This window comes from Equus caballus, chromosome 1 (genome assembly GCF_041296265.1).
Source record: "Equus caballus isolate H_3958 breed thoroughbred chromosome 1, TB-T2T, whole genome shotgun sequence".
Taxonomy (NCBI): Eukaryota; Metazoa; Chordata; class Mammalia; order Perissodactyla; family Equidae; genus Equus; species Equus caballus.
The window spans coordinates 134,984,550-135,004,435 of record NC_091684.1 but is presented as its reverse complement, the minus strand read 5'-3'; the positions used below and the strand labels follow the sequence as shown (position 1 = coordinate 135,004,435).

The 19,886-nt window shown below is 43.5% G+C and overlaps 1 protein-coding gene across 4 annotated transcripts in view; it reads left to right on the top strand.

Moving 5' to 3' along the window:
* The window catches only part of THSD4 (thrombospondin type 1 domain containing 4), a 551,036-nt gene that overhangs the window by 110,964 nt on the left and 420,186 nt on the right, over positions 1–19,886 (top strand). For all 4 annotated transcript variants that reach the window (XM_023654473.2, XM_070234557.1, XM_023654479.2 and 1 more), the window contains 2 exons: positions 1,618–2,065; positions 14,188–14,290. In XM_023654473.2, coding sequence (XP_023510241.1) covers positions 1,618–2,065; positions 14,188–14,290 — 551 coding nt within the window. The remainder of the gene's footprint in view (positions 1–1,617; positions 2,066–14,187; positions 14,291–19,886) is intronic.

Sequence of the window (19,886 nt, the reverse complement as noted above, 5' to 3'; positions counted from 1 at the left end):
TAATTGCATCTCTTAAAGCAGCATGCTAGATCCCCCATCATTAACAGAGTCCCAAGTGTTGCCAAGATTAATTGAGAAGTGGCTGAAGGCAAAATAAACACTGTAGCACAGTTTAATTCAAAACCATATCAGCTAAGAATGAAGGTGCAATTAGTGATAAAGGTGTTAATAATTAGTCGTGGTCTGTTAAATTTTATATTCAGTGGTTATGTAGAGTGAAGAGAGAATTTCCTCATGAAGGCAGAAATTAATGTTTCACCTTGATTGTTGTTTTAACGTGCTTATTTTAATGGGGCCATCCTGTAGAAACGGTTGGGCACATTTCCAGTTTTACATAAACGTAGAATTAATTATTATGGAAGCATAATTTTAGAGTTGGAACTATTTTGCAGTCATTTAATCCAGTTTGGTAATTTTACAAAAAAGTAAGAGTTAGATGACTTACTTAAATCCTTCCACAGAGTATTGAAACCTTGTGTCTCAACTCTCAGACTAATGATGGCGAAGCCTTCTCGGGTCCCTCCAGACAGAAGTGCTTCCTCCTGCCTCAGAAAACCCAAATCACCATTTGTCGTATTGCTTCCAAGGCCCTTTCTCCACATGGCATTAGTTCTAGCTGCTTTCAGTTGTAAGCCTGGGGGCTTGGGACCCCTATGCAGTTCACTTTTATATTTCCTCACCATGCCTAGCTTTGTATTTTGCAAACAGTAGTTGTGTAATAAATTTACATGCAGTGGTGTCCTGGAGCTGTTTTTCCCTGCTCTATGGAGCTGATTGTGTCTTCACATTGGTAGCTTGACACTGGCCATGGTGGGAGTATTTATACCATGGGCAAATTCTATAAATCAGGGCTTTTTTTCCCCCTTGGAAGCCAGTTATTAAACGTTTACCAGCACACCACTGTTTACATGATTTTCCTAAGGTCTTACCAGGCAAAACGTCTTGACAAAATATAAAGAGCCTTACCACTGTGGAGGTGACCATTCACCCGTTGCTCAGCATGGGTTGCCTCAAGAGTGCTGGAGTAGCCAATTGCTCACTGTCCTCTAATTTCTTCAGGGATTAAGTTTAACCAGGGAAAGTCAGGCCTCAGGACAGTTAGAGTGTGGTTGTTTAGCTAAGTTCCACTTCCCTGGAAAAGCTATTTGGGCATGAGTGGTAATGGAAACGGTCTGAAATGTCAGGCACAGTTGAGTGAGAAAAAATCCACAAATTATTATTAGGAAAAAAGTGAACAGGAAGTTACTATGGCTGAAATTACATTTATATCTTTATCCTTCTCAGAAAACCTTCAGTGGTTCCCTGTAACCTACAAAATTGCCCCAACTCGCTGACATAAGTCACGTACTGACCACGGCTTACCATTCTAACCTCATTTTCAACCACTCTCATCACCCACTGTTGACTCCCACCCTCATTCTACTTTCTAGCCTCTGTTCTAGCCTCCACGATGTTCCCTGCTCCTGGAAGGCCCCTCTCTACCTCCCTGTTCCACCACAGGCTCTCTCCCGAGCGTTCATTCCTACCCAGTCCCCTCTACCATGGGCCAGAGCTTCTGGGTGAACATGAAAATTCCTATGACTCTGTTCATCCCCTCTCTTGTGTGTCTCTCTTTAGGAGCAGGACCCGAGGTCCCATCGGCCCTGGCAAGTATGGCTATGGTAAGGCACCGTACATCTTACCACTGCAGACGGACTCTGCCCACTCACCGCAGAGGCTTCGGAGGCAGAGGCCCTCATCTCGGCATTCGAGGTCCCAGGGAGCATCTGGTTCTAGCCCTGGCTACAGCCCGCCAGCCTACCGGGCCCCCCAGCATGGGCCTCTGTACCAGAGTGACAGTGGCCCTCGTTCTGGACTGCAGGCCTCAGAGGCCTCCATCTACCAGCTGCCTTTGACCCATGATCAAGGCTTCCCTGCAGCTTCAAGTCTCTTCCATAGCCCAGAAACAGGCAGCAGCCATGGCACTGGGGCCCACAGGGCAGCTCAGAGCTTCTCCCAGCCTGCCCGGTCTACGGCAATCTCCTGCATCGGGGCCTATCGGCAGTACAAGCTGTGCAACACCAACGTGAGTCCTCACCGCCTCTTACTGGGCCTGGAATCAGCTGCTATGCTTATCTTTGTGTCGATTGGCAGTGAACATGTGGAAGACAGTGAAGGCGTGGTTTTTTAGGCCATGTTAATGTACCTGTTTATATTTCCTCCTTCTCTTTTCTCTTCATGTAGCCTCCTCATGTACTTTTCTTTCTTATAAGGTTGTGACTTTAGTAACTGATGAGTAACTTCTTGAGTCGCTTACTGACAATCACTATTGCTGCATATCAAACAACCCCCAAATGCTTAGTGACCTTATGACAACAGTATTTATTCTTTGCTCATGGGTCTGTGGGTCAAGTGCAGTTGGCTGTTTAGGGCCACCAGTGGTGGAGCCAAAGAAGGGGGAGTTTTGGGAGTTTGACTAGCATAGGTATCACCCAGTAAGTTTCCTGGAGGTTGCCTGCTATTCCAGGCATGAACATGTTAGATACCATATCGTGAAAAAATCTGCTAGTGAATAACTTGCTGAGATTCCATAGCTAATGAGGAGCAAAGCAAATTATAAATGGAAACTACATAAGATGACCAAATGTGTTTTTTAAAAAAATATCAGTATAAATACTGTGTATATAAAAGAGAAAGGAATAAGAGAATGTTTAAAGGTTAAATTTCCAACTTGCTATATTTTTCATTAATAATTTAATCTGCCTTAATACTCCGTTACCAGGTAACAGGACAGCTGTTATATATTAGCTTCAATTTCCTCATTAAAAATATATTTCCTGCTATAGAGTTCATAGAAATGACTTAATTTGTGATTTTAATAATTCCTCTGAATGCCTGGATTGCTTTTTAGCTTGTTCTTCCACTGACAGACTTCAAGAATTCTTAATTTTTGTAAAGCAGTAATTTTTCTAAGGCCATTACTAATCAGTTAACCAGTAAGTCTCAGTTGAGCATCATTGCTTGTCTTGTAACAGACCAGATACCATGAAGGATAAAAGAAAAGTCATATTATCTACCTCATAGAGTTGTTATGAGGATCAAATGAGGTGATGTTAGGAAAGTGCTTTATAAATTGAAAAGAAATACTTGTGTCCGTGATCAGACATGGTCCCTGTTCTTGAATATCCATTGCTATCCTTTTAAAGTGAAATGAATTCACTTCTAATGTAGAACATATTTTCCCATTGAATAGTATGTTTCTTTATTTTAAGACCAAGTAAACTATAAAGATAAGGGAAAAGAGACAGAGGGTGTTTGGTATGTATGTGGACCTGATGTCTGCTTAGCATTTCTTTCATTTAATCTACATTTTGTAAGTATGCATTTTTTGCTAGACCTATGCTGCCAACAGCAGGGCTGTTTCTCCCCATGTAGAAGTTGTGGCTGCTCTGGGTGCTGGGGTAACTCCAAACTGAGGAGATTGAATTGCAAGGAATCTTAGAAAATTCTTGTGAATTCATGATGTCTGCCATCATTTTGGAAGTCGGCAAAATAACATCTCACCCCAGGACAAAGAAGTAACTGTTGACAAAGGATTGTGCAGGTTTTATTCCCTTCTCTTGGTTGTAACATTTTACATAGTGTCCTTCCCAGTGCACCCTATCATCCCAAATCACGTCCTACTTACTTTATTCAGAGATGTCATTCCTTAGAGGTCCCATTACTACATATCTTCTTTTTATAAGCCTATGGCTTCTTGTGACTTGAGGTGTAAGCCATGAACACTTTAAAACTCCCATGTTAGGGGCCCCTAAGAGCTCTCCTAGGTTTGATGCTTTGCTGGGAGGACTCACGGGACTCAGCACATAGTCATACTCACAGCTCTGATTGATTACAATGAAAGGATACAGAGCAGAATCAGCAAAGAGAAAGGCACGTGGGGCAAAGTCCAGAGGACAGCAGGCACAAGCTTTGGAGAGTCCTCTCCCTGTGGAGTTGTGCAGGACACACTTAATTCCCCCAGCAATGCTGTGACAATGTGTGTGAAGTGTTGTCTACCAGAGAGGCTCATTAGAGACTCCATGCCCAAAGTTTTTATTGGGGTCTGATCACATAGGCACCCTCTGCCTGCCACATACCCAAATTCCAGACTCCCAGGAGGAAAGCACGAGTTCAGCATACATTATCTCGCTTGTACAAATAGTTTGGGCATAGTGAGTCACTCTTATCACTTGGAGAGTGATGGAAACTCTTCTGAAATGCCAGTTCCCAGATGCCAGCCAAAGACCAACTTTGCAAGCAGGCCTTTCTGAGGAGAACAGTCTTAGTCCTGTGTCTTATTTGCGCACTCCCTACGTGAACCCGTGTGCTCCAGCATCTCAGCATCAATGACCTTATGTAGACATTTACATATCTTCCCCAATGTCCAACCTGAAGAGATAACATGAACCCCCAAATTATGTAAATTTTCCCACTCAAAGAGGAAAAAGGTGAAGGACAATATTGTAAAAAATTTTACTAATCTAACAGAGAATACAGGTTATCACTTATGTCCTCTCCAAAGATTAGAAAATAATGCATGCATTTAGAGATCTCTCCCAGTTATTACCTGGGAGAAGAAAAAGAATGGAAAGTAGGCCAGGGCAAGTTGGAAATAGCCATTGACTTCAGAACTCCATCCCTTAAACTAAGTGCCCAGTATATCTCACCCAAGTTTTGGGTGGAATATCCCTTTTCTAATCCCACCCCCACAGTAGAATGCTGTCTTGAGATGCATGGTAATGCATATGCAGGTAGTCTGAGTTAGGGGATATGTTTTTGCAGCCTTCCATTTCTCGGAACAGTCTGATCATTGGTCATGGTCCCTCCCTTAGCACTCTTATGGTCCAATGGTAGAGAAGGTGCCAAATGCAGCCGCTAGTTAGTCATTGTGCTTGGTGCTGGAGCATTTTAGCGAGGGGAAAGACCTGTAGGGGACAGAGCAGGAAGCCATAGGGTTGGGAAAAACTCCACTGAGGAGTGTACAGTTGAGATGGGCTTTCAAGGATGGCCAGAAAAAGAGAAAAGAGCACTGGGGGCAAAGAAGCAGCTTAGTTGAAGACAGGAGGGCAGGATTGTGTTAGCATCTCAGGTGCTGTGATGACTGCCAGGTGGTAGAGACCCTCCTTCCTTTCCCCCCCACCTCCTCCTACCCACTTTAAATAATTACAGCCTTATTGGGGAATTTATTCTTTAACATCTCAAAACAGAGGTATCTCATGGGCCTTGTTTGGCTTTCATACATGAGATAGATGGGTGAGAAACTTCTTAAAACATAGTGCAAAGTCAAAAAGCAGTTCTATCCACTGGCTTAATTGGATGTTAGGCCTGCAAGGCAGTGTGGGATAGTGGGCTTGGGAGCAAAGCTGAACTGGATGTGAACCCCAGTTTCCCTGGGCAAGTTATTTAACTCTCTGAGGACCATCTGCCAAGCGGAGATAATAATAGTACCCACTCTCCATAGGGTTGATGTGAGGTTCAGAGAAGATCATGTATATAAGGAGCTGGGTATGGTGCTGACACATTGTTAATAAACTCTTTTGACCTGGATAAGTGAACGTGGCTTACGTGCCTCTCTGTAGATAGGAATGGAGTAAGGTCTCCGCATATCTGAACAGCTTCCAATTTTGAGGAACTAAGTCATGACATTGTGGATGTGATGGTCAGCCTTGTTCAGAGTTCCCTTTGTCCTCTGGTTAGCTTTGGTCCAGAGGCCTTTCCCTTTGCCCAACAATAAAACAAGATTGTTGAGAGACCCAACATTTTAGTTGTGATGTAGTTTCACTGTAATCACCTTTGGGTCATATTAAAAGTGATGAAAGTGAAACTATACATAACTTCATGCCGATGAATTCTTTACACCCTCAAATGTGCATGTTTAATGTGAAACCCTATCTTATGTCATCTGGGAATTTTAAGCATTCTAGTGTGTCTTTAGGATTATTTGATTCATGTAAGATGTCCACTATGAAATACTGCAAAATTGATAATAAATACAGCACTAATGATCTCTGAAAGTAGTTTTTAAAGATAAAGAAGGGTTTTTTTCTTGCTTACAATATGTATGGGTACGTTAAGGTGGCAAAGCCCAGGATGGATAGAGAATCTGTGGTCTTTTAGAGCAGGCATCAGTCTTAGACATCTACTAGTGCAATGCTCCAAGTCAGTCACCACTGCAGGTTCTTGCTTGGAGTCCATAAACACAGCATTGACATTGACTGAGTGGGTCAGGTGTTAGGCTGTGGGTCAAGGACACTGAGGTTAGAACAAGCCCCGGCTCTAAGCAGCTCAGAGTCCAGTGGGAGAGAGAGCCTCATAAATAGGTAATAACAAGTGCATGGTGTAGGCATCACTGCATGTGCAGTGTAGGGGCTTTGAGATCGCTGGACAGTGAAATTAACCTGGCAGGGGTGGAGTCAGTGGAGGCCTCCTGGAGAACTGCAGGCTACCCAGGTGAGGGGAGGATTTTTCTAGGAAAAGGGGGTGACAGTGATCCTAGAGGCCCTTTGTGCTCCCATAAGGACTGAGGAGCAAGATGGGGGTTCTTGGGGAACCTCTCGGTGGAATCAGATGTTTTTCCAATGAGCGGTGTCTTCCCTGCAAGTATGTCCTCAGCAGTGAAGGGGCAACACAGGGAGGTATCCATAGTTTATCCACAGCCCTGCACTTGCTCAGCTGTGGCTAAAAATAACAAGTACTCAAGGAATCAAGCAAATAGTTAAGTTTCTTCTTTATGGAAGCTCATTGAAGGCCAAGATTTGGGAGCAAAAGAGCTAGTCTTTATAGGGGTGAAACAGGAAGAAGAACATACAGCAATCCCTCAGGTGCCTGAGGGAGGTAGTTAAAATAAAAGTCTTTTCTACTAGCTGTTTCTGGGGTTTTGTATTATTATTTGCTAACTATGTTAACCACCATGACACTTTATGCCCTTTGTCCTGGAGGCCTAAGTGTCTCTCTCGCCACCTTCCTCTCTTTAGGCACTCTGAACTCAATGCTTTCTCCCTGGAGAGGAGACTGACACTCGGCTCCTCCTGGAGAAGGGAGGCTGCAGTGGGTCAGCTGGTGCAAGGCGGGGACAAGGTTATGAGTCTTTAAAGGGCTTTGCTGCCAAAGGAGACGTGATCCTGAGTTTAGACAGAGTGCACTTAATGTTATGAGGGGAAAAACTCCTGGGGCTAAAAGCAGCTTTTAGCAAACGTGGATACGACGATTTCTGGTATCAATGACTCTCCAGTAAATTTCCCTGGGGTGAGACTGGCTTCTGACAATGGGTTTGTCCCCCTGGAGTTGTTTCTGTCTTGGAGTAAGTGAAAATGAAGGGAAGATGTTGGACAAATCTCCCATGTAGCTAAGCTCTCTTTAGGCAGTTCCAATTCTACCCCATTTCTAGTCTCACACTGAATGAGAAAGGAACTGACAAACAACTTCCTGTAGTTTTAAGGAGAAACTTAGCAGGTGGGCCAGGTAAGAATTCAGTCTATTTCTGTGAGATGTAAAACATGCCAGGAACTGTGGGGCCAGTTAGTGGATGGATAGGCCTTCTAACTGAGGGGCGTAACGTAAGTTTCTCTAATCAGAGCTTATCATCAATCTCCTTATCTGGGAAATACATGCTGGGGTCAGTGCTTTTTGCATCATTCTGTTTTCCATCCTCTCAGACCACTGGGAATTTTCCATGGAAAATTCTCTTGTTGACTTTTTCATATTCTATCAATGGCCTTTCATTTATATATGAAATACATCTGTGAATATATGAATATTAAATGTTAAATATATAAATATAAATATTCACATGTATTGTATATAAATATATTTAATATGTATGAAACAGATATGTATGAATCACACACACACACATATATATGAATTGTTCACAAATGTCGCTTTTCATGATTATAAAACGTAGTACAGATTGTAAGAAATATCACAGTGGTAGAGAGAGGCATATACTAGTTTCTCTCCCAAGATGTAATCACAGTCAGTCATTTTTAATTTTTAGTTCTTATGGTCATTCTCTCCTTAACTCTAAATAGCATACTAATACCTCTGCTTCTTGATGTATCAACTTCATATTTTTTCGTCGACTCCTCGCTTTGAAAGATCTAGAAATGACCTCCTTTCCTCCCACTCTGCTGATCTCTGCTAGCCACGTTTTTATTTTTAATTATATTTTTGACTATATATAGTATATTAACAATTTTTGTTTTCTTTGTTTATCAATATTGGGAAGGATCAGTCAGCTTCTTGCATTGTAAGATTAGAAATTTAGTGCCCAACAGTTCACTAAATTCTTCTCATTGGATTACATGTTTTGTTTACGGATTTGTCTCACCTTGGCCTGTGAAATCCCTACGAGAGACTATTATGAGGGATTCTTCTCTGTATCCTCAATAGTCACAACACCTACCACATGGGAGAGACACAAGGAATATTTGCTTTGAAGGAATTTCCATTCTGCCCTGGCAGATAGCACCGGGGAAGGAAGCCAGTCATATTCATGTGAACCCTAAGGTAGCAACTAGGAAATTTTGTACTTTGTAGGGGAGTGGGAGTTTTGAATGTTTTAAAAAATTTACATTTTGCTGTATACTTCCTGATTAGTTAGAAAAAAGATGCTCCCTTTTAGACCTTCTTAGAGATATAGAGATATGTAAATAATCTAAGGAGGGAGGAATAAATAAGCACTCCTAGGATAGGCCTGGATGTGTACGGATGTGTGCTCAGAGTACTTAAATGTGTAGGGTACTCCTGGGTGAATGGATGGGCTTAGTCATATTAACGTCCTTTGAGTCTTGATGTTACTGTATGTATTGTATTGAATGTATTGAGTGTATTGATGTATGTATTGAATGAGAGGGAAATACTTTTCTCTAGAAGAATATTATGAACTTGGATGGAGGGAAAAAAATGAGAACTAAGAAACCCTCAGGTTTTTTTCCTTTCTTATTTTAAATCCCAAGCCTTGGCCCAGCTCTTTGGATGGACCAGTTGGCTAACTGTCTGGAGGAGCGCTGAAAGTGGTAAGAGGGCACAGAAGAGTTTTTGTGAGGCTGAGTTTGTTCCAAGTGGCTCAAGAAATCAGATATTAAATATATTTGAAAAATGTGCTGGATAACCTGTAAGAAATTTTGGTCCATGGTTATATTATTCTACAGCTAGAACACAAAGCCTGTTTCCAGCTGCAGAAGAGAAACGAGGGGAATGTTTGCTCAGAACACCTGCCTTTCGGGCACTTACAGCTTATGGAACTGCTGGATTCGTTTTGATGTCTGCTGGATTCATTTTCATTTAGATTCCAATTCAGCTAAATGAAAACGAATCCAGAGACATTTATTAAACATTACTACATGCTAGAAACCTTAATGTCTTACTAATTTAATCCTCACAAGAATCCTTGGGGAGTGCACGTGGTGCTGGGTTTGTTACTGAAATGCAGTCGCTTAGGTTTAGAGAAGCAAAGTGCTTTGCCCAAGGTCACATAGCCACTTTCTCATGGCAGTGCAGGGACATTTTCTAGGTTTCTTTTTTTAGATTTCTTCGCTGTGGTGATGTTAAATACATCATATGTTGCTATGGTAGCTGGTCTTTTGATTGATGCCAAAGTAATGTAAAGGATAAAAAAAATGCGTATCTGACCCAGGCAGGTTTCAGGGTCATGTTCCTTGTTGCCTCCTTCATTGGGGATGATGCTCTTCAGTCTCCTGGGGAATTGAAAGCAATTAATTGCCAAAAGGTAAATGTGTGATCACCAACAGTGGCCTCTTGAGCAGTGAAGTTAGGCACTGGCACTTGTCATCTCAGACTAACCAGGGTCACTAGAAACAGCCTGAGTTTCCATAATACTCTTTGTGACTCATAGCAACCCCAGGCAATTGTCTCGATGGAACTTTGGATAGAGCCTGAAGTGCATTATAAGGACTCAGCTCATTCTATTAAAGTACATTTTTATTCCTCTTCCCATAAGAGACCAGTGGAAACATCCCTCCCTCTTTGGGGTGGAAGGGAAGCATTTGATGGAGATTATCTCCCAGGGGCATTTCTTGGCTATAAAGCTCCGGTCTTTGCTGGCCCCATCCTGAGTGAGCCTGATCTCTATCTACATGGCTTTTTCCCTGTCTCAGTTTCCTGGCCTGAAAATTACAAGAATCTGTGCCCACGGAAAGGATTAGCTGTCTGCAGGAAATCTGCCCAAAGCCAATTCACAGTGTAATATAGAGACAATTACTGATAAGGTGAGGGTGACTCAGTCTATGGCATCAGGAAACAACCCACTTAAAATATAACAAATGTAAAATGATCTGAAACCTGGAAGTTTTCACTTCAGAGAGTCTGTTACAATGAGAGATCATCTACTGATAATAGTATGACAAGCACAAACAGATGTAATCTCCAAAAGAGACATGAAACAGAATTTCCCCAGCCCTGCTTGGTTTTCATCCTCAGTCCACAGTTCCCTGCTCCTTACAGCTGGGGCTGCTTCACCAGGCGTCAGACGCTAAGTCTGACCTTGGCCTTGAGGACCTCTCCTGACAGGAAGCAAGAAGGAGTTAAGGCCTCCTTGTCTGAGGACCCATTGCAAATTGACTTTGCTGTCACGCAATCTTAAGGGGTTCATGGCATGCTAGTTACTGGCATAGGTTCTACCCAGAGTGTCTGGGTTCAAATCCTGCTTGCCACTCCCTCTGTGACCTTGGGCAGCTCAGTTAACTTTTCATTGCCTTGGCTTCTTCATGTGACAAAGGAGTATATTAGTTGTGCAGATTAAATGAGCTAACATACATAAATCATGTGGTAGAGTATCTGGCATTTAGTAAGTGTCAATAAAAGTTAGCTATTCTTAACATCATCGTCATCACTCCAGGCTTCTGCCTTCCTCTCCTGTACCATAATTCTGCCTCAATAACCCACGTCCATGTCTGGGCCCTGTGAGCTTTGCCCTTCTCTGGCCAGGTCCCTCTCCTCCCCAGGAAGTAGTGCCCTACCTCTAACTGGCAGCTTGCCTGGTTCATGTGAGTCCCTGCTCGGGGTCATGCACAGGGCCATGCCCATCTGCTAGGGCACCTTGTTACCTTCTGCTGCACCTTCCCTTGCTGGATACCGTAGTCAGCCTCGGGCTGGGCTGCTTCCTGGCAACTGTAGATGGATTTGCTGCCTCAGCACCTGACTCCCCACTGAGTCTGATGCCACATTAAGCCCTCGTGCCTTAGGAGGTAACTGGGCCATGCTCAGATATAAAGAACTTGTTGGGGCTGGCCCCGTGGCCGAGTGGTTAAGTTCACGTGCTCTGCTGCAGGCGGCCCAGTGTTTCGTCAGTTTGAATCCTGAGCGCAGACATGGCACTGCTCATCAAACCAAGCTGAGGCGGCATGCCACATGCCACAACTGGAAGCACCCACAACTAAGAATATACAACTATGTACGGGGGGCTTTGGGGAGAAAAAGGAAAAAAATTAAATCTTTAAAAGAAAAATGATTCCAAAATAATTTGGACTTAAAAAAAAAAAGAACTTGTTGACGGGATGGGGTATCCTGAATGACCCATCACAGGTGACTGGTTGTCTTGGCAGATGCATATGGATGGAATAAGACTGCCAGGTGTTAGTGGGGTATTAAAACACCCTGTAGATTTATAAACTACAGGCACATGCAAGGCTGGCTGAGGGCCAAATGGGTTTGGAAGGGCTCAATACTGATAAATTTCTATTATATAAATATTACATATTTATTGCAGAAAAATTAGACAATACAAATAAACCAAAAGTTAATCATGAAGAGGAAAGAAACATCTATAACCCACCTTCCAGAGATAAGACTTTTAACTCTCTCTCCACACCACCCCCCGATAATGATTTTAACACTTTTTTCACTTAATGGATTGTGGACTGCTTTCCATGTCATGAAATATACATTTATGTCATCAAATATTGAGCAATTCAAAATGATTCTGAAGGTGCTTTGGTTCATGGTCTGGCCAATAGGCAATACTTTGCTGATGGAGAGAAAGAGATTAAGCAGACTGGCCAAGTTTTTGTGGTCTGCAGCTTCCAATTCTGGTAACTGCCACCAGGTTAATTAGCATGGCTTCTGGCTGAAGCCTCGTTGTAGCTTGGCTTTGCATAGGTGTGGTTAATTGAGGAACAGGACATTTAGCCCGCTTGTTCTGGTCTGTTTCCATATGAAAACCTACAACCCAGCAGCTCATCTCTGGTTTCTGATGATAGCCGGGTGGGCGGTCAGTGCTCTGGGCTCTCTTCCTATCTCACTTTGGGACCTTGGGATGCCACTTCTCCGGTCCTCGGTTTCCTCATCTATAAATTGAAGGGGTTGGATTTGGTTCTCTTCTGCTCGAACGCTATGTGTTAAGGAATTTGGAGTGAGATTGAGGCTTGGGTGTGGCTCTTCATTGCTGCTGCACAGTCTGGTGCCTGGCTGGCGGCACCAGAATACCTGAGGGAGCAATTCAACCATGTCTTCCTGGGCCTGTTTCCCCACCCTCGCACTGGGGTGAGGCCAAAGAATCTGTATTTTTAATAAGCTCCTTAGCAAGTCTTTCTCATTGCAAGGTTGGTGCCTTCTCCCAAGTCACCCAACTGATCACATCCTAGTCTAACTCTGGTTCTGGCCAAAGGGTTGTAAAAAGCAGCTTAACCCCAAATCCTTCATGGAGACAGCTGGTATTGCTGGAAGCCTACCTGGTTCTGGCTTTAGGGACGCTAGCAGCTTGGCTTCCACCGCCCTTGGAGACAGCCTTCCCTGGCTTGTCAGCTTCTCACTGGTTGTCAGAGTTCAGCCCACCCTGCCCGTCCACCTGGCCCTTTTATCCCCACCAGTTTCCATCACATTCTATTTCATATGGCTTCCTGCTCCATATGGTTTGGCTCAGGCTGCAGCAAGGTTATGACCACCCTGGTGTTTGTACCAGCAGCCTCCCCAGACTGTCCTTTATCAAGAGGAGACATTTTTTCTTCCATCTCGCTCTATTCCTCCCTCTGTTCCCTCATCTTCCAGAAGACCTGGTGTTTCTGATACATACAGTAGATTTCTTTGTAAATCCTTCAGACTTTGAGCTATCTCCTTAGCCATTCGTTCCAGAGACTTCTTATACACAAGGCTTTTAATATTTAAGGGGCCAGATTCCTTTCCCTTCTGATTATTAAAACACACATTCATGCACACACAGCCCACACTTAAACTGAGTGTAGCTAGCTTTAAAAAAGCTAGGCCATACTTTATCCACGATTTGAATGAGAGATTCTAATCTTATTTTATTTCACATTTATTTTTTTTATGTCACACTTTGCTCATATTTACCATTTATAAATAAGAAAGAAATAAGCCAGAGGGAGCTGGATATTTTCTTTGAGTAGTCTAGTGTATCAGAATCACCTGGATAATTTGATAAAATACAGATTCCTGGACCTCATCCCAGATTTTCTGAATAATAATCCTTGGAGGAGGGATCCAGGCGTTTGCATTTCCCATGAGATCTCTGAGTGATTCTTTTGCATGCAAAGGCTGGGAGCTTCTGCGTTAGATGGCGGAGAGAATTTAGACAAGATAGGGAGGATGCTGAGATGCAGCCTGGTGGGCACCAGACTTCTTGGAGTTAAATCCAGCCTCTGCCCTCCCAGGCTGTGTGGCTCCTCCATACCCCAGTTTGTTCGTCTGTGAAAAACCTGCAAAACTAGCATGTTTACCTCATTGTTTGTTGTGAGGATTAAATGAGTTAATATGTATCCTATGTTTACAGCAGTGCCTGCACATGCTAAGGGCTCTGTACAGGTTTGCTGTGAATATTATCCCATGTGGGAATGGCACAAACAAAGTCAAACAGATGGAAGTGGATGACCTCTTTGAGGGAGGGGAGCAGACCTATTTGTCAGGAGCAGAAGGTTTAGGTTAGTGGTTTTCAAATTTTGGTGTACAAAAACAACCTGGGGGACTTGTTAAAATTTTAGTGTCTTTCCAAAGATTCTGACTTAGAACGTGTGCTATGAAGCCTTGGGATCTGCATTTTGAATTTTTGTTGTAGGCAATCAGCAAATTTTCAGAAACCTTGTTTTTGGTAGAGGAGGGCTAGCACATAAACTTGGAGAGGTCTCCTCGGCCTTGACTGTGGCTGCGAGAAGAAATGGACACTAACTGGCTCTTTGCTGTCTGCTTTATTAGGTGTGCCCAGAAAGCAGTAGAAGTATCCGGGAGGTACAGTGTGCATCCTACAACAACAAGCCGTTCATGGGCCGGTTTTATGAATGGGAACCATTTGCAGAAGGTAAGAATAGACCCAGCCCTGCCCATAGGAATAATTTTTGTCTTTTCTCCAACTCTGTTGCCTTGTGGTTGATTTTGGAGGAATTGACTTGATCCTGGCTAGAGTGACAATACGGGCGAAAGTGTGACCCCAGGGCACAGGGGAGCCTGCAGGGGTCTTTACTAAAGGTAGGTAGCTCAGGTGACACCTGGACCATCAATCAGATGGATGAGGTGTTGATAGAAACAAGCAGCCTCCGAGGATGGCAGACCGAGTGGGACAGAACAGCATTCAATGAACAGGTTGGAGCAAGAGGCTCAAATTAAGGTTGTCAGGAGTGAGTGGGCATGGAGGTTCCCTTTTCCTTGGTTCCTGCTACAGGGGCTGGTGTGGTGGCTTAAGAGAACATGTAGGGTTTTAGGGTTGACAATTGTTTGGCTTTCGCTGTGGAGGACCTTGCACGCCATTTCCAAAGATGAAGTGTGGTAGGCAGACATTGTCCCTGGGACCAAGGTTCCTGCCATTTCAAAATGGCAGAAGATCCAGTTTTGGTAGGAGTTGTCAGTACTGCTCTGGATCCTGGAGTCACCTTTCTTTGTTGAAACCTAGATGATAACATGGCTTCTGGACTTAGAAATGTTAAGTTCTGAAATATTTCTTCCCATCACAGAGAAAGTGGGCTCCAAAGTGGTGATGGATCAAGCAAAACTTGTAGGGTTCAATACTGACAGCCAAGTTGGCCAGAAAGAGTCCAGCTGTCCTCAGTGTCCAGCTGGAGAGCTCTGCCCAGCCTCAGCCCAAGGCAGTGGCTGGGGCAGCTGGTGTTGGTCAAAACCCAGAGTGCAGAACACTGCTGCTATGTCCAGGATCTAGAGAAATTGTCTTGGGAGAGAGCTTGATAGTGAGTTGTGCTGATTTCATTACAGAATCAATGCTTGGGGAAGCCAGACTATGGAAGGTCCTGTCTAGGTGGAAGCCCTCGGGGAGGAGAAGGGAGGATTGATGTCTGCTCTGAAATTGGATGCAAAATTGTTTTTGTCTGTGCATTTTTCTCAGAGGAGAGTCTGTAGCTTCTAGTGGATTCTCAGAGTGGTCCTATGACCTCAAAATTGTTAAGAACTAACTTGACTGAAAAATTTGGGCTATCAGATCCAAACAAGAAAGATGAGTAGATGAAACATAGAGCCAGTTGGATGCAAAAATGAAGGTGGCTAAGAAACTGGAGGGTGAACTAGGGAAGGAAGCCTGAAGTGAATTTTTGATGTTGTAGATCACAGCTTGGTCCAAACACTTTTCATTCTTCAAAGCATGATGTTAAATGCCAGGTGGTGTCCTGATGTGATCCTGGAACAGAAAAAGGCTATTGGTGGAATACCTGCTGAAATATGCATAAAGTGTAGAGTTTAGTTAGAAGTATTGTACTGGTGTTAATTTCTTAGTTTTTTGTTGTTGAGGAAGATTGGCCTTGAGCTAACATCTGTTGCCAGTGTTGCTCTATTTTGTATGTGGCTCACCACCACAACATGGCTGCCAACACATGGTGTAGGTCCATGCCCAGAAACTGAACTTGGGCCACCAAAGCGGAGCATGCCAAACTTAACCGCTAGGCCATGGGGCCAGCCCCAATTTCTTAGTTTTCATAAATGTGCCGTGGTTTTATAAGATGTTAACATTAGAGGAGGCTGGGTGAAGAGCATACAAGAACCCTCTGTACTATCTTTGCAGCTGTTCTATAACTCTAAAATGATTTCAAAATGAAAACTTTTAAAAGCGGCATTGTGTTCCCAGTTAGCAAGGTCTTACATGCATTCTGATGAAGACAATGTCTAAGACTTGCTTCATGTGGGTGAGGAAGAGTACACTGGGTTGAATAGCATCCTTCTTGGAACCTCAGAATGTGAGCTTATTTGGAAATAGAATCATTGCAAATGTAAACAGTTGAGATCCTGCTAGAGTAGGGTAGGCTCTTAATCCGGTAGGAATGGTGGTCTTATAAGAAGAGGAGAAAACACACAGACATACAGGGAGAACGCCAAGTGACTATACAGTCACAGAGACTGGAGTAATGTGTCCACAAGCCAAGTAACACCGAGGATCACCGAGGATTGCCAGCAACCACCAGAGGTTGGAAGAGGCAAGAAAAGACCCTTGCCTAGAGCCTTCAGAGAGAGCGTGGCCTGCCGGTGCTTTACTTTTGGACTTCCAGCCTCCAGAACTGTGAGAATAAATTTCTGTCGTTTTAAGCCACCCAGTTTGTGGTATTTTGTCATGGCAGCCCTAGGAAGAGACTCCAACGAGGAAGAAACTAGGTACTGATTTGATTGCGATCTACCCACATGAGGAGGTCACCAAGTGGGGTTGCTCTGACCAACAGCAGGAGATGCCCAGAGAAGTGAGGCACATGTGCAAAGTGAGTGACCACCTGAGGGATCTAGGTCTATGTAGGCAGTGCTTCTCAGGCTTAGCTGCTCATTAGAATCACTGAGAAGCCTTCTAGAAACGCTGATACCTGGGCCCCACCCCTAGGGACTGTGATTTAATTGGTCTGGAGTGCAGCCTGTGCAACAAGATTCTTTTAAGATCCCAAGTGATTCTGATGGGCAGCTGGGGTTGAGAACCTCTAATCCAAGAGGAAGGCAGGATCCAGAAGAGGTGACAACTCTAGCCTAAATTAAAGTACAGAATCACGGGTGTTTCATAAACTGTAAAATATATTTTTGTGTCAGGACCACGGTCTTGTCAGTACACATTTAGAGAAGTAACCCTGTCTTTTGTCTCAGCCACACCCTGCTTTATTGCTAGCCATGGATAATAGCTTTATTGTGATTAACTGGAGGAAAGGTGAAATCCTCCAGTAGTACACTGTGCACGCCATTGCTTCCCCTTGAGCAGAAGCCTGTTGCCAGACCTTCTCTGCATAGCTTGGGGTGGTCATTTGCCAGCCACTGTTATCCCAGACCTGATCCTGTCAAGCCCTAGTAGACTCAGATCTGGTATCAAAAGCCCTATGAGTGCCACAAAGAACACTCGTGCTGATATTTTCATGTATTACAAATATGCCCTGTGGATGCCCGCTATTGTTGGGTTTATGTATGATTCTGCGCTTTATCTTCTTTTGTTTGCCGTGATTTGTGCTGGACTTTAAGTGTGAATACTGCATGAATTTTTTTTTTTTTTGATAACAATTGGTTTAACTTTTTATTTTGGAAAATTTCTAACATATGTAAAAGTAGAGAGAATAGTATAATTGTATAATAATAAGCTCCTGTATTCTCATCACTTAATTTCAGTGGTTATTAACTCATGGCCAGTCTTTTTCATATATATCTCACTTGCTCTTTCCCACCCAGATTATGGGGAACTATTTGAATTCACATTATATGGCATTATTCACTGATAGACATATTAATTAGAACTCTTGGTTGTAAGTGACAGAAACCCAACCTACATACATTAAAACAAGAACAATGCTTTTTTTTTTGGTGAGGAAGATTGGCCCTGAGCTAACATGTGTGCCAATCTTCCTCTATTTTTTGTATGTGGAATGCCACCACAGCATGGCTTGATGAGTGGTTTGTAGGTCTGCTCCCAGGATCTGAACCCGCAAACCCCAGGATACCAAAGTGAAGCACGTGAGCCCAACCACTATGCCACCAGGCCAGCCCCAAGAATAATATTTTGGGTCATGTTACTAGGAAGTCCAAGAGGTGGACTGGGCTTCAGATATAGCTGCATAGGGATTCATTAACATTAGGACCCTACCTTTCTCTGTATTTCTCCATCTCTTGGTTCTGTTTACTTACTTCTCAGGTGTGTGGGCAGGCTTACATGGCTTTGAGCTTGCAGTCATAGTGGGAGAGACTCTCTCTCACCTAGTGTTGTGGATTGAACTGTGTCCTCCAAAAAGATGTGTTGAAGTCCTATCTCTGGTACCTATGATTGTGGCCTTATTTGGAAATAGTGTCTTTTCAGGTGTAATTAAGATGCAAGTTAAGAAGAGGTCATACTGGAGTAGGGTGGGCCCTTAATTCAATATGACTGGTGTCCTTAAAAAAGAGAAGAGACACAGAGACTGACGGAGAGAACCCCAGGTGACGACACAGGCCCAGAGACACAGGGAAGGTGGCCATGTGATGACCAATGCAGACATTAAAGAGATGTACCTGTGAGTCAAGGTTTACCAAGGGTTGCGGGTAACCACCAGAAACCAGGAAGAGGCATGGAAAGATTCTTCCCCAGAGACTTCAGAGGGAGCACGGCCCCGTCAACACCTTGATTTTGAATTTCTGACCTCCAGAACTGTGAGAGAATAAATTCCTGTCGTTTTAAACCATGCAGTTTATGGTAATGTGTTATGGCAGCCTAGGAAACCAGTGACAGTTTCAATCTCAGAAAAACCAAACTTTGGTCTTGCGTGGATCATATTCCCATCCCTGGACCTGAGTTCCGGGCATGGGGGTACTCAGGCTAGCTCAGGTCATGTGACCAACCCTCTGGCCGGGGACCCATGTCACATGAAGCGGAGGTGGGCAAGTGGGAATCGGGACAGACAGAAAAATAGCATCTTCTACAAAAATCATTCTATACTCCTTAACCATAAGCCACTGAAATTTTCAGTGAGCCAAGTAGAATCCTGGTGTTTTACAAAGTAAAGAAAAATGCAAAATAGCAGCAGATTAGAGAAATTAGCTGTCTTCTACAATGTGTTACTTTACCTAGAAAATTCAGCATTCTTTTAAAGTATTTACTGACGTTAATTTGTCTCACATGCCTAGGAGAGGAGGAGCCTATGGTCACTGAAGCTGCATTTACTTTGGCTTTGTTTAAAGAATTCTTTTTGTTGCTAAGATCGTTTTCTTGATTTTGCTCTTCTTCCTCTTAAATGAGTCCCAGGCTGACCAGTGGGAGGAAGATGCTGTTAATGTTTCTACAGGATGTTCATGCTTTACGGCTGGATTTTGCATTGGGCTCTTGGTTTGGTTTGGATGTCTGCTGCTATCCGCATGTGCCTGCTTAGGGAAACAGCTGGACTCATTCAGTCCAGTGCCGCATAGAATAGTAAAAGTGGAGGACATTCTCTGATAAACACATTAATTTCACCACATGCTTCTTCCTAGGCCTTTAATCGCATTTCCTGGATATGTTGATCTATCCTTAGATAATGCCTCTAGGAATTTTTCTCATAGCCTTGGACCTAATATTGTAAAGATGATGGAAGTGGAATTCTGGTGCCCATGTGTTCCTGTTTACTGAGGACAGTGATGGTTTATGCCTGTCACCCTAGTCCCATTTCACTCAGAACCACTTTGGACAATAAATTATATGGTCAACCTAGCTAGAATGGGACACTTTAATAGGAAGACTCTTGGTTAGATGTTGACATTGGAGAAAATTGTACCTGTTTTTATGCCTCCAGTATTGGACCGGGCAGCAGTAGAGTCTACAGTTTTGCTGGCTCACTGTGGGCTGTGCAGCCGCAGGTATCAGTCTCAGTCAGTCCAGGGGACAGCTTTGTGCTTGCATAATTGAGTGCACTGTGTGGCCCTGAGAGCTGAACTAAACTGAGTGGAAATCTAAAAGTCAGAGGTAAGGCTGAGTCAGAAATTCGAGGTTGCCA